The 16812-nt window shown below is 47.2% G+C and overlaps 1 protein-coding gene across 5 annotated transcripts in view; it reads left to right on the top strand.

The window, feature by feature from the left end:
- Positions 1-16812, top strand: part of LOC115168502 (sodium/potassium-transporting ATPase subunit beta-1-interacting protein 4-like) — a 127438-nt gene that overhangs the window by 56992 nt on the left and 53634 nt on the right. For all 5 annotated transcript variants that reach the window (XM_029723850.1, XM_029723851.1, XM_029723853.1 and 2 more), the window contains exons 3-4: positions 1222-1302; positions 5909-6106. In XM_029723850.1, coding sequence (XP_029579710.1) covers positions 1222-1302; positions 5909-6106 — 279 coding nt within the window. The remainder of the gene's footprint in view (positions 1-1221; positions 1303-5908; positions 6107-16812) is intronic.

Genomic DNA, 16812 nt, shown 5'->3' with positions numbered 1-16812 from the left:
GACTTTGATTTCAAGCCCTTCTTATGAACAATTCTCTCTTTTAAATTGATATATTCTTTCTACAGTTTATTAGCGTACACCTAATATGTCCCCCTGTTGATGACGCTCATTATACAGTAAGGTTGAACCAAAAGATTACATGGAACAAATATGAAATGAAATACCAAACAATGATACAATAATGTATGTTGATGCTAATAGTATATACAATATTCAATTATGTTTCTATATGATAACAATAGCCTAATATATTTAATATGCCATAAACTGTTTTTTTTTTAAGTTTCACTAATTCATTCTAATTAACTTAATCATTATGACACACCCCTCACTATTGTCATTGGTTGCACTAATTGCACTGTTTGTCTACATAACCTGGTTCAGGTATTCATGACATTACCCTGAAGAAGGCACAGTGATGCCAAAACTTTGGTAAATACCCAATAAATTACTGGGAGTTTATATATGGAGTGTGCAACTTTCTTTAGTTTGTTTGTAACATAGACCCTTTGTAAACACTGTTAATTGAATGATATCTTAAATCAAATCAAATCAAATGTATTTATATAGCCCTTCGTATATCAGCTGAAATCTCAAAGTGCTGTACAGAAACCCAGCCTAAAACCCCAAACAGCAAGCAATGCATGTGAAAGAGGCACGGTGGCTAGGAAAAACTCCCTAGGAAAAACTCCCTAGAAAGGCCAAAAACCTAGGAAGAAACCTAGAGAGGAACCAGGCTATGAGGGGTGGCCAGTCCTCTTCTGGCTGTGCCGGGTGGATATTATAACAGAACATGGTCAAGATGTTAAAATGTTCATAAATGACCAGCATGGTCAAATAATAATAATCATTGTAGTTGTCGAGGGTGCAACAAGCACGTCCGGTGAACAGGTCAGGAGGGGCATTAGCACTGCTTATGCCCCTCCATTAAACCCTCAGCTGGTTTAAAACCCAACTCCTTCAAGTCTTAATGGACTTACAGCAGCTTTAGCATGAAGGCCAGAGGGGGTATTACACATGAATCAATGAACGGTGAAGTGCAGTGTAGAGTGTGTTCCATAACACCATTCACACAGGGATCTTTCATTTCTGTTCTGACTTATTTCAATGTATGATGTGTTCTGATGTTTTATCAACCCATGTGTCTGTAAGTGTGTATATATTCCACCATGCATGTAGTTAATATGTGGTTAACCGGTGTTGTGTTTGTGTCCTATACAGTACACAGTATGGATGGCTCTCTGGGTGGCCTGGAATGTCTTCATCATTTGTTACTACCTGGATGTGGGAGACTTAACCAAGGTAGGCCCTATTCCTCTGACTCACAGGTCAATTACAGGTCAACTACACTACAGGTCAGTTACAGGTCAACTACACTACAGGTCAACTACACTACAGGTCAACTACACTACAGGTCAATTACAGGTCCACTACACTACAGGTCAACTACAGTACTGGTCAACTACAGTACTGGTCAACTACACTACTGGTCAACTACACTACAGGTCAACTACAGTACTGGTCAACAACACCACTGGTCAACTACACTACATGTCAACTACACTACATGTCAACTACACTACATGTCAATTACACTACAGGTCAACTACTGGTCAAATATACTACAGGTCAACTACACCACAGGTCAACTACAGGTCAACTACACTACAGGTCAACTACACTACAGGTCAACTATACTACAGGTCAACTACACTACAGGTCAACTACACTACAGGTCAACTACAGTACTGGTCAACTACACCACTGGTCAACTACACAACATGTCAACTACACTACATGTCAACTACACTACATGTCAATTACACTACAGGTCAACTACAGGTCAACTACACTACAGGTCAACTACACTACTGGTCAAATATACTACAGGTCAACTACACTACAGGTCAACTACAGTACTGGTCAAGTATAGGTCAACTACACTACAGGTCAACTACAGTACTGGTCAACTACATTACTGGTCAACTACACTACTGGTCAACTACACTACAGGTCAACTACACTACAGGGTAACTACACTACAGGGCAACTACAAGGCAACTACCTCCATCTTTGAGCTCCCATGACTTGTGTGTATCTTCCACCATTTTGAGATACGGTATGTCTATATACACTGCTCAAAAAAATAAAGGGAACACATAAACAACACAATGTAAGTCCAAGTCAATCACACTTCTGTGAAATCAAACTGTCCACTTAGGAAGCAACACTGATTGACAATACATTTCACATGCTGTTGTGCAAATGGAATAGACAACAGGTGGAAATTATAGGCAATAAGCAAGACACCCCCAATAAAGGAGTGGTTCTGCAGGTGGTGACCACAGACCACTTCTCAGTTCCTATGCTTCCTGGCTGATGTTTAGGTCACTTTTGAATGCTGGCGGTGCTTTCACTCTAGTGGTAGCATGAGACGGAGTCTACAACCCACACAAGTGGCTCAGGTAGTGCAGCTCATCCAGGATGGCACATCAATGCGAGCTGTGGCAAGAAGGTTTGCTGTGTCTGTCAGCGTAGTATCCAGAGCATGGAGGCGCTACCAGGAGACAGGCCAGTACATCAGGAGACGTGGAGGAGGCCGTAGGAGGGCAACAACCCAGCAGCAGGACCGCTACCTCCGCCTTTGTGCAAGGAGGAGCAGGAGAAGCACTGTCAGAGCCATGCAAAATGACCTCCAGCAGGCCACAAATGTGCATGTGTCTGCTCAAACGGTCAGAAACAGACTCCATGAGGGTGGTATGAGGGCCCGACGTCCACAGGTGGGGGTTGTGCTTACAGCCCAACACCGTGCAGGACGTTTGGCATTTGCCAGAGAACACCAAGATTGGCAAATTCGCCACTGGCATCCTGTGCTCTTCACAGATGAAAGCAGGTTCACACTGAGCACGTGACAGACGTGACAGAGTCTGGAGACGCCGTGGAGAACGTTTTGCTGCCTGCAACATCCTCCAGCATGACCTGTTTGGCGGTGGGTCAGTCATGGTGTGGGGTGGCATTTCTTTGGGGGGCCGCACAGCCCTCCATGTGCTCGCCAGAGGTAGCCTGACTGCCATTAGGTACCGAGATGAGATCCTCAGACCCCTTGTGAGACCATATGCTGGTGCGGTTGGCCCTGGGTTCCTCCTAATGCAAGACAATGCTAGACCTCATGTGGCTGGAGTGTGTCAGCAGTTCCTGCAAGAGGAAGGCATTGATGCTAGGGACTGGCCCGCCCGTTCCCCAGACCTGAATCCAATTGAGCACATCTGGGACATCATGTCTCGCTCCATCCACCAACGCCACGTTGCACCACAGACTGTCCAGCAGTTGGTGGATGCTTTAGTCCAGGTCTGGGAGGAGATCCCTCAGGAGACCATCCGCCACCTCATCAGGAGCATGCCAGGCGGTCATACAGGCACGTGGAGGCCACACACACTACTGAGCCTCATTTTGACTTGTTTTAAGGACATTACATCAAAGTTGGATCAGCCTGTAGTGTGGTTTTCCACTTTAATTTTGAGTGTGACTCCAAATCCAGACCTCCATGGGTTGATAAATTGGATTTCCATTGATTCTTTTTGTGTGATTTTGTTGTCAGCACATTCAACTATGTAAAGAAAAAAGTATTTCATAAGATTATTTATTTCATTCAGATCTAGGATGTGTTGTTTAAGTGTTCCCTTTATTTTTTTGAGCAGTATATTTATATGACATTGAATAAAACATGTGGTCATCCTAGGGAGGTGGGAGCCAGGTGGTGGAAAACATATTCCAAGATTCTCAGTGTCAGGGTTCAGAGAGTAGAGGGCTCAGCCTCAGGAAGATGCCCCGCTACCAAACACACACACATACCCTGACAAGTCTCCTGAGTCTCTGTTTCCGTGCCGACAGTGTTCCGTTTGGGATTATGGTAATTTCACTTTCTACTCCCAGTTTGAAAGTGTGATCTGAGGGCTGAGACTGGTTGATCATATCTGTAGAGAGAGAGAGAGAGAGAGAGAAAAAGAGAGAGAGAGAGAGAGAGAGAGAGAGAGAGATAAACTCATTCTGTTTTCATGCTGCTGATACTAGTCCGCTATATTTGCCCTAGTTCTCATAACACTGTCCCAGCCATGTCCAGGGTTAACCCCGGGTGTCCTATCTGTCTCATGTGGAGTAACAGTCAGGCTACGAGGGGTTAAATCAGCTCCTCATCCAATAAGAGGGCTAACAACGAAAACACTCTGTCACATTCTAATGTGCCTACTTCCAATCTTATGGCCTATGGACAGTCTGTGTGTGTGCATGAGTGTGTCTTTGTCTGGTATACCCAAATATTTAGCCAGTTAGTGTCTTAGATTTTATTGTGCCAAAGCTCACACTGCTGAGAGGTAACGACGTTGTAATAAAACATGCCAGAAGATGTGAAAGAGTGGTTTGATTTTCCTTTGTATACTTCAGTCATCTTCACTATATAGAGATCTCACACACACTATACTGACCCATCTCTCTCCAAGGATCAAGCTGTCTGTTTCACCCACTGAAACCCATCACCCCTCCCTTCTAAGCACACACACACACACACACACACACATACACACACACACACACACGCACACACGCACGCACGCACACACACACACACACACACACACACACACATATACCCACGCACACACACACACACACACACACACACACACACACACACACACACACACACACACATATACCCACACACACACACACACACACACTATGATTGCACTTTGCACCATCCAGTGGGGTTTCTCCATATCTCCACTGCTCTCCCAGGGGTTCTTTTAGCAGATGAGTTGTTCATCTGGACAAAGAAAGGTACAGTATGTGTGTGCTGTCACCTCCACATCCATCACTTCATCCATCCTTTACTCTTCCCCTCCCGACTCCTCTTCTCTTTTCTCCCCTCTGTCTACTTCTATTTTACTCTCTCCATCTATTCTCTTTGTCCTTGTCTCATTCAGCCTACATTTGTCCCCCTCCACACTCTTCCTATTCTATCCCCTCCCTCCTTTTCTCTCTTCCTTCTTTCCTGTCGCGCCCTGGCCTGACCCCTCCTCCTCCACTCCTCTCCTTTGTCCATTGCCTCCCTGTCCTCTGTTGATCAGCTCTCTGTCTCTTCGTCACACCCAGATGGACTCACTCAGTGATGGGGATCTACATTGATCTGTGAAAATGAATATTCATGGCCAAAATAGTTGGATCTGTGGTTGTTTGGGGACAGAGGTGGGTGTGAGTGTGTGGTGGGCCCCAGCTCAGCCTGTTCTCAGCTCGTATAATGAGGCATGTAGAGACCAGCTGCTGGGGGCTGGGGCTGGGCTGCAACACAACAGATGGAGCCAGCCTGCCCTCCCAACACTGAATATATTGGCCAGGAGGGTAGACAGCTAATGGACGACACACACACACACACACACACACACACACACACACACACACACACACACACACACACACACACACACACACACTGAATCTTATTCTGGCCCCAACCAAATCCGCTATGCACCTACGTACACACACACCTCCTGACTCATTCAAACCCTGTAACGATAGCACATATATACACACACACACACACCCCAACAATGATCCCTCCCTGTGAATTAACCTTGGATCTAGTCATGTGGAGGGTTGATTTGTGCCTTAGGGTCTGTGAGTGAATAGCAATAACAGTGTTGAAAGGGAGCTTCTCAGTTAGACCTTCTGACTGCGGGGCAGCTGTGTGGTTAGACTGCTGTAGTGGGGTATTGATTGACGTTTGTGTGTGTGTTTGTGTAGGTCCATGTCTATTTACAAATGTGTGTGTGTTTGTCTGTGCATATTTTGATCCATGTTAATGTGTGTATTCAACATGTGTTGAATGTGTGTATTCAACCTCTTGTTACAGGACAGTGACCTGCTGACGTTTAACATCTCGGCTCACCACTCGTGGTGGAGTGAACACGGTCCAGGGTGTGTGAGGAGAGAGATGACCCAGCCAGGGGTGGGCACCGTGGACAGCCAGTCCTACATCTCTGTCATGGGCTGTCTCATGGAGTACCAGTACATAGAGGTCCTACACAGTGGAACACAGATCCTCATCGCTGTGAGTATTGGTGTTATACCTTATTACACACACACAGACAACATCACCGGTCGTGTCTCTCACGGTGGAAGTCTAGTCACTGTGATTGTAGTGGCCCCTGTGTTTGGGTTATTGGGGTAGAGATATTGGAGAGTGGATCAGGAGACAGAGATCTGTTCTCTATTGACCCCGTTGTTATTAGTTTGTCTCTCTCTCCCTCCCTCGTCCCTGTCGTGCTCTCTCTCTCTCCCTCCCTCGCCCCTGTCGTGCTCTTTCCCTCCCTCGCCCCTGTCGTGCTCTTTCCCTCCCTCGCCCCTGTCATGCTCTCTCTCTCTCCCTCCTTCGGCCCCTGTCGTGCTCTCTCTCTCTCCCTCTCTCGGCCTCGCTCTCTCTCTCCCTCCCTCGCCCCTGTCATGCTCTCTCTCTCTCCCTCCTTCGGCCCCTGTCGTGCTCTCACTCTCTCCCTCTCTCGGCCTCTCGTGCTCTCTCCCTTCCTCGGCCCCTGTCGTGCTCTCTCTCTCTCCCTCTCTCGGCCTCGCTCTCTCTCTCCCTCCCTCGGCCCCTCTCGTGCTCTCTCTCGCTCCCTCCCTCGGCCCCTCTCGTGCTCTCTCTCTCTCCCTCCCTCGACCCCTGCCGTGCTCTCTCTCTCTCCCTCCCTCGGCCTCTCGTGCTCTCTCTCTCTCTCTCCCTCTGCTTGTGTTGTGCTTTGTCTTTCTCCCTCCCTCTCTTTATCTGGCTGAATTAAATATGTATCTGTGTTGTTTTGGCTGGGCGAGCCATGCTTTGTGAGCTTGTTGAAACACTGTAATCATAAAGCAATATCATCAACCACCCTGTTGAACACACAACACGCACACAGACACACACACACACACAACACGCACACAGACACACACACACACACAACACACACACAGACACAAGCACACACAACACGCACACAGACACAAGCACACACACAACACGCACACAGACACACACACACACACACACACAGACACAAGCACACACACAACACGCACACAGACACAAGCACACACACAACACGCACACAGACACACACACACACACACAGACACAAGCACACACACAACACGCACACAGACACACACACACACAGACACAAGCACACACACAGACACACACACACACAGACACAAGCACACACACAACACGCACACAGACACACACACACACAACACGCACACAGACACACACACACACACACACACACAACACACACACAGACACAAGCACACACAACACGCACACAGACACACACACACACAGACACAAGCACACACACAACACGCACACAGACACACACACACACAGACACAAGCACACACACAACACGCACACAGACACACACACACACAGACACAAGCACACACACAACACACACACAGACACAAGCACACACACAACACGCACACAGACACAAGCACACACACAACACACACACGGATGGAGATTTGTAGCTCCCTGAATGATTAGAACCCAGTGGCAGAGCAGTGATTCATGTCCTGGGCCGATACCTCCATCAACTAGGACATCATCTCTGAGATAGAGAGGCATGGTTCTGTTTTAGGTGACTGTGAAGCCTTGCTATAGCAAGACAGGGCAGAGATACAGATATCCTTAAACTGTCCAATAGCAGGGACACTTGTAAGTGAATATATTCTACTATAATACAATCTGCTGTGCAACTTACAGCCCATCCAGTAGATGATTTAGTAACTCTGACCTTTCTATGAATGACAGCGACCCTCGAACAATGGGCCCTACCCTGCCTAATGAATCATGCTGCTTAGGGGGACTGCTGTGTAGGGGTGTAGAAATCCCCATCGTCTGAGGACGGGTCACTATTTTATATATATAAACTACATTTATCAATCTGACTCCAATATTATGTGAATAAATGCAATAGGCCATGTCTCTAGAGGGTCAAGTCAAGGTAGTTAGCCTCTCATCACCACGTAGTATGGCTATAATGAACATGTGTCTAACTTGCATCTTATGCAATTATTAAGAGATACAAATAGCTAATCCTGGCAACCAATGTTCTAGCATTCATTTATTGAGGCCAGCAGATCAGAGATGTCAAGGTGGTACCCAAGCACATGTAGCGTATATGACGTCTACCAATAGACCTGCTAAATGAAGAATGTATAGTCAATCAAAAAACTACTCTGTAAAACGAGGAATGTATTTGCTCAGTTCAACTAATATAATTAGTCATGAAAGAATTAACACTCAAACACTCACGAACTACATGATACATTACAGACTGCTCAGAGTAAATTACTATCACCAATAGGCTAAGACTTAACGTGGATACACGATACATTACAGACTGCTCAGAGTAAATGACTATCACCAATAGGCTAAGACTTAACGTGGATACATGATACATTACAGACTGCTTAGAGTAAATGACTATCACCAATAGGCTAAGACTTAACGTGGATACATGATACATTACAGACTGCTCAGAGTAAATGACTATCACCAATAGGCTAAGACTTAACGTGGATACATGATACATTACAGACTGCTCAAAGTAAATGACTATCACCAATAAGCTAAGACTTAACGTGGATACATGATACATTACAGACTGCTCAGAGTAAATGACTATCACCAATAGGCTAAGACTTAACGTGGATACACGTCTTCAGTTCAGAATCATCTCTAAGAGAAAAAACAATGTGTCTGATACACACGGTAGCTTGGTAACAAGTTCTCAAGGTATGAACAAATTCATTGTCCTTTTAATAAATTCAAGCAGAAACTCACCCAAAACCCGAACGAACATTTCTTTGCACTTTGCTAGTAAAAACAAAAGACAGGAAAACACAGCCAGGTTCTAATCTAATCAACTCAATTCAAATGGTAGGAGCGCACCCCAGTGTCAATGCTGCTCTTAGACGAACCAAATAAAACATATTCAAATGGTAGGAGCGCACCTCAGTGTCAATGCTGCTCTTAGACGAACCAAATAAAACATATTCAAATGGTAGGAGCGCACCCCAGTGTCAATGCTGCTCTTAGACGAACCAAATAAAACATATTCAAATGGTAGGAGCGCACCCCAGTGTCAATGCTGCTCTTAGACGAACCAAATAAAACATATTCAAATGGTAGGAGCGCACCCCAGTGTCAATGCTGCTCTTAGACGAACCAAATAAAACATATTCAAATGGTAGGAGCGCACCCCAGTGTCAATGCTGCTCTTAGACGAACCAAATAAAACATATTCAAATGGTAGGAGCGCACCTCAGTGTCAATGCTGCTCTTAGACGAACCAAATAAAACATATTCAAATGGTAGGAGCGCACCCCAGTGTCAATGCTGCTCTTAGACGAACCAAATAAAACATATTCAAATGGTAGGAGCGCACCTCAGTGCCAATGCTGCTCTTAGACGAACCAAATAAAACATATTCAAATGTCTATCTCTTTATGAACTCTTGAAACAATCCAAACATGACAATTTAATTCACACAGTAACATTCATTTAGTCGATTTCACGTTTTCATCTGTCTTCATGCCTCCAACGGTGTCTATGAGAAGGTCCCACCCCGGAGAAAGCCACAGATAAGGTGTGTTTGACCTCTGTGATAGCTCACAGAGGGTCAGCCATCCAAACAATTCATAAAACGTGAGTATCTCATTCTTCCACTACTCTGTGTGTGGGAATGTAGTGTAGAGGGGTTTAGGACACTCCCAATCACTCACTCACACACACGCGCACGCACATGTGCACGGTCATGTTTTTACAGGCCCTCTAGAGGGGAGATTGGTCATGATTACATAAATAGGTAGAGGTGCTCATGGTTCTCACCCCAGGCACTATCCCATTCACACTACCCCATCGACAATCAAGGTAGAATTTGCCCTCCAACACAGGTCTAGGATCAGATTACCCTCACTCCCCCAATCCAAATCTTACCCATTAGGGCGGTGACCCTGTATGGGTGTTTAGGGGTAACTTCTACTTAATCCTCCACCCCACTAAAGCTCCTTGGGAATATACATCAGTGTAGAGTCCTGTGGCTGTGTTGTGAAATGATGTACTACTCCTTACCTCAGGCTATAACAGATGAAGAAGGATTAGACAATGATGTCATAAGGCTATATTTGCTCTGGGAGCCAAATAGAACAACTTTCAAAGACACGTTTGAAATGGTTGACTCCAACAGCAGCCCATAGCCTCCTTTCTTTAATGACAGAAACTCTGTCTAATCCTTCTTTATCTCATGCTGGACCTCAGGCTTTGGTTCTACCATTCACCACCCACATCCCCCCACCCGCGCTATGTACTAAAATGGTATTGTCCTCCAGGCATTCCATCCTGTCACCGTGGGAACAGCTCTCTCTGGGAGAGGGAGATTGAGTCTATAAAATCTCACTGAGTTGTTTTGGTTTTCCTCTCTTTCCTTGATTGTTAAAGAGGAGAGAAGTGAGGGAGAGGAGATGGAGGGGTGTTTCCCTTTGTCTTTGTGTGGACTGTACAAGGTCACCCTGGAAAGCCCATTAAATATTTAGCCTGGGAGGAGAATGGTTCATTATGATGAATAATTTGACTACTGACCAATACTGGAGGCAGTTAGTGCTGTTGTCCTACCAGGTACATTCTTCATGTTTTTGATGTGACTGGAGGAGGTGAAGAGGGGAGGATACTATACAGAAAGAGAGGAAGAGATATGTCTTTCATCATCATCTCTCTCTTTCTCTCTCTCTCTGGGGTTCCTATAGATGATCAATACTTCCAATATCAACAGATTTTATTGTCATTGCCAGTCAGCATAACATTTTTGTTCATCACCACAGGCTCCCCCTCTCCTCTACCCCAGAGCATCTCTCTCTTTCTCTCCTTCTGTTTTTCTCTCCTCCTGTTGTCCTCCCCCTGCCTCCATACATCATCTGTTACATAAACAATGTATATGAGAAGATAACTTTCCTCCAGAGATGGGAGAGAAAAGGTCAGGGTAGTTAGGAGAGAGAGTGAGGGAAGGAGGGAGAGAAATTGAAGGAGAGAGAGAGAAAAAAAGGGAGACCATTTTTTTCTCGCTCTCTGAGGGAACATGTAGAATAGGGTAGGATTTTGTGTGTGTACGTGTCATTTTTATAAAGCTAATACAAATGTATTGATATAAGACTGTGGTGGTCTATCACCCTGGTAGTGTGGGACTAATGTGGAACAAAGGAATACTGGAATAGTCTGTGCCAGTTTACACTGGTTATAAACACCCCATCTCCTACATGACCAGTGTACACCAGAGAGTTGTCACACACTCCCTCCCTCTCACGATTTATACACACACACACACACACACACACACACACACACACACACACACACACACACACACACACACACACACACACACACACACACACACACACACACACACAAGTATTATGATCCTAATATAAGTGTAGTCTGCTACCCTTAGGCCCTGCTGAGCTGTGTGTGTGTGGTGTTCCCACCTTAACACTGGTAGGTTGATGTTTCAAGTGATGGAAACCTACCCCCTTTTTTCCTTCTCTATCCATGTGTGACTGATTGATGAATGGTTGTCACTGGATGATTGAGGGGTCCACACGAGAGGCCCGCGATGGAGTGACCCCTATGATTACTGCTCTAGGCTGCGTGCACGGGCATGCAGGTGTGTGTGTGTGTGTGTGTGTGTGTGTGTGTGTGTGTGTGTGTGTGTGTGTGTGTGTGTGTGTGTGTGTGTGTGTGTGTGTGTGTGTGTGTGTGTGTGTGTGTGTGTGTGAGAGAGGCTCTTAACTCGGATGTCTACAGTAAACAGCCAGCTGTATGAAGGAGTGATATAGTGAGACAAGCTGTTGGGAGTCTGTCTGTGTGACAGCTGTATCTGGAGGCCTGTGTTTGCATCCTGCACTGAGACACTCTGCTGTTGTGTGTGTTATGCTACTGGGGTTAGGCGTGTGTCCCTTTTACGTAGGAGAGACCATCAAATAAAGAAGCTTTCAGCCACTAATTAAACACCCGTGTGAAATGTTAGCTACTGTTCAGCAGGAGTGTAGCTTGTGAAGCTTGTTCCACCACTTTGAAGCAGTAATACACTGTTGATAACACATGCTGCATTAAAGCTCAGTATAAATCAGTATTAAAACGTGTATACATCTGTTTAGTCTAGCTGGCTAAAGCGAGAGAGGAATAGAAAGAGGGATGAAGGGAAATAGGATGAAGGAGGAGAGAGAGAAGAGAGGGAAAGATTGGAGGGAAAGAGGGGGAAGGAGGATAGATCATTTTGTCTGTAGCTGGGCTTTGGAGAGTCAGTGACACGCTATTCAGATAGCATAATAAAAACACGGCTGCCTCATATTAAACCCCAAATAGTCTCAACAGAGAGCTTTACTTGTTCATCTATTTTTAGGGGAACAGGATTTTCCACCCAAAAAAGGATCAGTTAAACATCAGAGAGGCCGTGGGTGGTGGGGAGGGAGGGAGGGACGGAAGGGTATAGAGAGAGAGATGTGGTAAGTTTGGACCCAGGTGCAGATAAGAGACCAGATGACGAATCAGTGGTTAAGGATAAACATAATACTTTACTGAGAAACAGTAGCCGCAGAATCACAGTACACTGGAAAGGCTCAAGCTCACTCAGGAAACAAATGCACACGGTAAACAATTCAAACTTCTGCAAAGGACAACAGAAAACACACCTCTTTTAACAGACACACAATCATGAAATAATAAGACACACCTGAGTCCAATAAAAGACCCTCATGAACCTGGGAAGCTGGAGACGATAGGTGACTGGGTTGATGCGACTCCGAATCTTGAATGGTCCTATGGAGCGAGCTTCCGCGAGACCACCTTTAAGGGAAGATCACAGGTGGACAGCCACACCCGTTGACCCGGTCGGAAGAGCCGAAAAGGTCTTCGGTGCCGGTTTGCCTGATGTTGGTGTCTGGCAGAGGAGAGGAGCAAGGAGGATCTAGGTGCGTCGAATGTATCGTCGAATGAACGCCTTGGCTGATGGCACCCCTGCTTTGGCCTCTTGTTCAGAAAATGGGGAGCAACCCGAACTGACACTCAAATGGCAACAGTCCAGTGGACGAGTTTGGCAGTGTGTTATGAGCATACTCTGCCCAGATGAGGAACTTGCTTCAGTTGCTGGCTTGAGGGGAGACGAAGCAGCGGAGGATCTTCTCCAGCTCTTGGTTGGCCCGCTCAGTTTCCCCATTCGACTAAGGTTGGAACCCCTGGGAGACACTCACCGATGCCCCCAGCACGGAACAGAATACCGTGCGACGAACTGGGTTCCACGATCTAAGACAATGTCCTGGGGAAGTCTGTGTAGTCAAAAGACATGGATAATCATGAGCTCAGTCTCCTTCGCTGAAGGCAACTTGTGTAAGACGATGAAATGGGCTGCCTTCGAGAACCAATCGACGACCACCAGGATAGTAGTAAGTCCTTGAGATGGAGGTAAAGTCTACAGACAGGTGAGATCAGTTCCTCATGGGGATGGGCAGAGGTTGGAGCAACCCAGCCGGTTGCTGACATTAAGTCTTGCTTTAGGGACAGATGGAACATGCCGCAACAAGGATCTCACATCCTCCATCATGTTGGGACACCAGAATTGCCGCCTCAGGAATGCCAGTGTCCGATTAACTCCTGGATGCCCAGTTAATTTAGACAAGTGTTCCCATTGCAGTACTCGGGACATGGGCTGATCACAGAATGTAAAGTCTGTTAGTGGGTCCCCCGCCGGGGTCAGGTTATCGGGTCTGGGCTTGTCGGACCGTGTTCTCCATTCTTGAATGGAAACCACATTTTTATGGTCCGTCCAGATCACGAAAGGATGAGGTGCTCCCTCCAACCAGTGTCTCCACCCCTCAAGAGCCCACTTAACTGACAAGAGCTCCCAGTTGCCTACATCGTACTTGTGTTCCGCTGGTGTTAACTGCTTGGCGAGAAAGGCACATGGGTGCAGTTTCTTGTCCTCCTCGTTCCGCTGTGAAAGGACCGCCCCTGCTCCATTGTCCACCTCCACCACAAAGGGACGAGTTGGATCAGGATGAACGAGGATGGGTCCAGAGGTGAAAAGTCCCTTGAGCTCCATGAATGCCCTGTCAGCTTCGGGGGTCCAGCAAAAACGGGTCTGGGACTTGTGGGATAGGACGGTGAGAGGTGCTGCCACTGCACCAAAGTTGCGTATAAAACGCCTGTAAAAATTGGCAAACCCGAGGAACCCTGGACCTGCTTGAGTGAGGTGAGACGGGACCAGTCAGCGACCTCCTCTATCTTTACGGGGTCCATTTGGATGCCTGCGGTAGAGATAATGCAACCCAGGAAGGAAACCTGGGATACGTGGAACTTACACTTCTCTATCTTGACATATAGTAGACTCTGCAGGAGTGTTCTCAGGACAAGGTGGACGTGCAGTATGTGTTCCGGAAGGGTCTTGGAGAAGATCAGGGTGTCATCGAAAGGTAAACAAAGATGAACCGATTCAACAGGGTGTCATTGTCAAATGCATGAAAGACTGCAGGTGAGTTCAATAATCCGAAAGGCATGACTAAATACTCATAGTGGCCGCTAGGGGTGTTAAAGGCAGTCTTCCACTCATCTCCCTCCCTGATTCTCACCAGATTGTAAGCGTTGCGGAGGTCCAGTTTGGTGAAGAATTGGGCCGCTTGGACCAACTCCAATATGGAGGACATCAGGGGTAGGGGTTAACGTTTCTTGATCGTAATCTGGTTCAGCCCTCTGTAGTCGATGCAGGGACACAGGCCTCCATCCTTCTTGACCTTGAATAAGAAACCTGCACCAGCAGGGGATGTAGAGGAGCGAATGCAACCTGCCTCCAGCGACTCCCGGATGTAATTGTCCATGACTGTTGCTTCAGGGGTCGAGAGGGAGTACAGACGACCCCGGGAAGGTGTGGCGCCGGGTAGGTGTTCTATGGCACAGTCATAAGGACGATGAGGGGGAAGGGTGGAGGCCTGTCTCTCACTGAAGTCCTCCCGGAGGTTGAAGTATTCGGGAGGGAGAGCGGAAAAGTCTTGGTCTTCAAGGGATGCCGGAGGACACGGCGAGACTCTGGTGTAGGTCTTAGACATTTAGTCTGGCAGTCCTTACCCAGTCTAGTAGGTGTCCCGTGGACCAGGAAACTAGTGGGTTATGTAGTGCTAGCCAGGGGTACAGTGAGAAGTGATCAACAGAAAACGAAAAGTCTCAGAGTGGTTCACCCCAACCTGCAGTAGCATGGGCTTGATCTGATATTCCACCTGACAGGAGCCAATCTGGTGCTGACGGTTGTCCCAGTAGAGGGTTACAGGTAGTAACAGATGGTGACTGGGTAGCCGGGAGGTAACTGGACAGCATGTCAGGGTCTCCCCCTGTCCTGGCGAGCCCTGGTGTTTCCCGTCAGCTCTGAGCTGGTAGCACGGAGATGGCCAAGACCTCCGCCGTAGAGGCAGAAGCCTTCGCGCATGCGCCTGTAACACTCCTATGGGCTCAGACATGTGCGACCCAGCTGCATGGGATTCTCCATGCTGGGCTCGGGGTGCTCAGAAAACTGGAATGCTGGAGTGGTGTCAAAATGGCCCCGTCTCACCCGTTACCGGATGCGGTTGTCAAGCCTGATTGCCAGCATTATCAGGGACTCGAGGTCCTCTCCTAGTTCCAGAGCGCCAGTTCATCTTTGATGGAGTTAGACAGGCCCTGGTGGAAAGTGGTAACCAGTACCTCCGTAATCCACCCACTCTCGGCGGCGAGGGTGCGGAACTCAATGGCGAAGTCAGCCATTGGTCTGGCCCCTTGGCGGAGGTTGAACAGTCGGCTGGCCGCTTCTCGTCCGCTGATTGGGTGCTCGAAGACTTGTCGTAGCTCGGTAGTGAAGGATACTGGGTGAATCTGCAAGATGTTGGCTGTTGTTCCCACACCGCCGTTACAACACGCCAGGGCCTTGCCCGAGAGTAGAGAGATGATGTAGTTGATCATGGCCCGATCGGTGTGGAACGAGGAGGACTGTAGCTCAAACACCAGAGAACACTGCGTGAGGAACCCCTTGCATCCTCCTGGGTGGCTGTCATACCGCTCAGGGGCTGGGATCTTGGATTCCCGGTGCAGGTTCCCTGGAGGAACCACAACGACATCTGTAGCACTGGGCGATGAGACCTGGGCATTGGCTCCACCTGGATTGGGGTCGTGCCATGGTTGGAGGAACTTGGCAAGTGCCCAAAGGGTCCCGGAGATTTGGGAGAGCTGTTCTTGCTGCCGTCCTAATAGTGCTCCTTGGTGGGCTACCACATTCCGGATCTGGGTGATCTCTGCTGTGTCCATGTTGTGTCAGAAGCTTGCTTTGACTTGGTAAGGTTGGACCTAGGTGCAGAGAAGAGACCAGACGAGGAATCAGGGGTTAAGAATAAATATAAGACTTTACTGATAAACGGTAGCCGCAGGATCACAGTACACTTGAAAAAACAAAACCACAAACACTCACACGGAACCCAAACCGGCTGCGCGCGTGCGCCATCGTGCACCATCGTGCATACATTTCTTTTTTCCCCCCACACCAAACGCGATCACGACACGCAGGTTAAAATATCAAAACAAACTCTGAACCAATTACATTCATTTGGGGACAGGTCAAAAAGCATTATACATTTATGGCTAATTTGTCCTATTTAGCTAGCTTGCTGTTGCTAGCTAATTTGTCCTGGGATATAAACACTGAT

The sequence above is a fragment of the Salmo trutta genome, chromosome 30 (assembly GCF_901001165.1).
Source record: "Salmo trutta chromosome 30, fSalTru1.1, whole genome shotgun sequence".
Lineage (NCBI taxonomy): Eukaryota > Metazoa > Chordata > Actinopteri > Salmoniformes > Salmonidae > Salmo > Salmo trutta.
The sequence above is the reverse complement of the archived record's forward strand: the minus strand, read 5'-3'. Positions and strand labels throughout refer to the sequence as shown.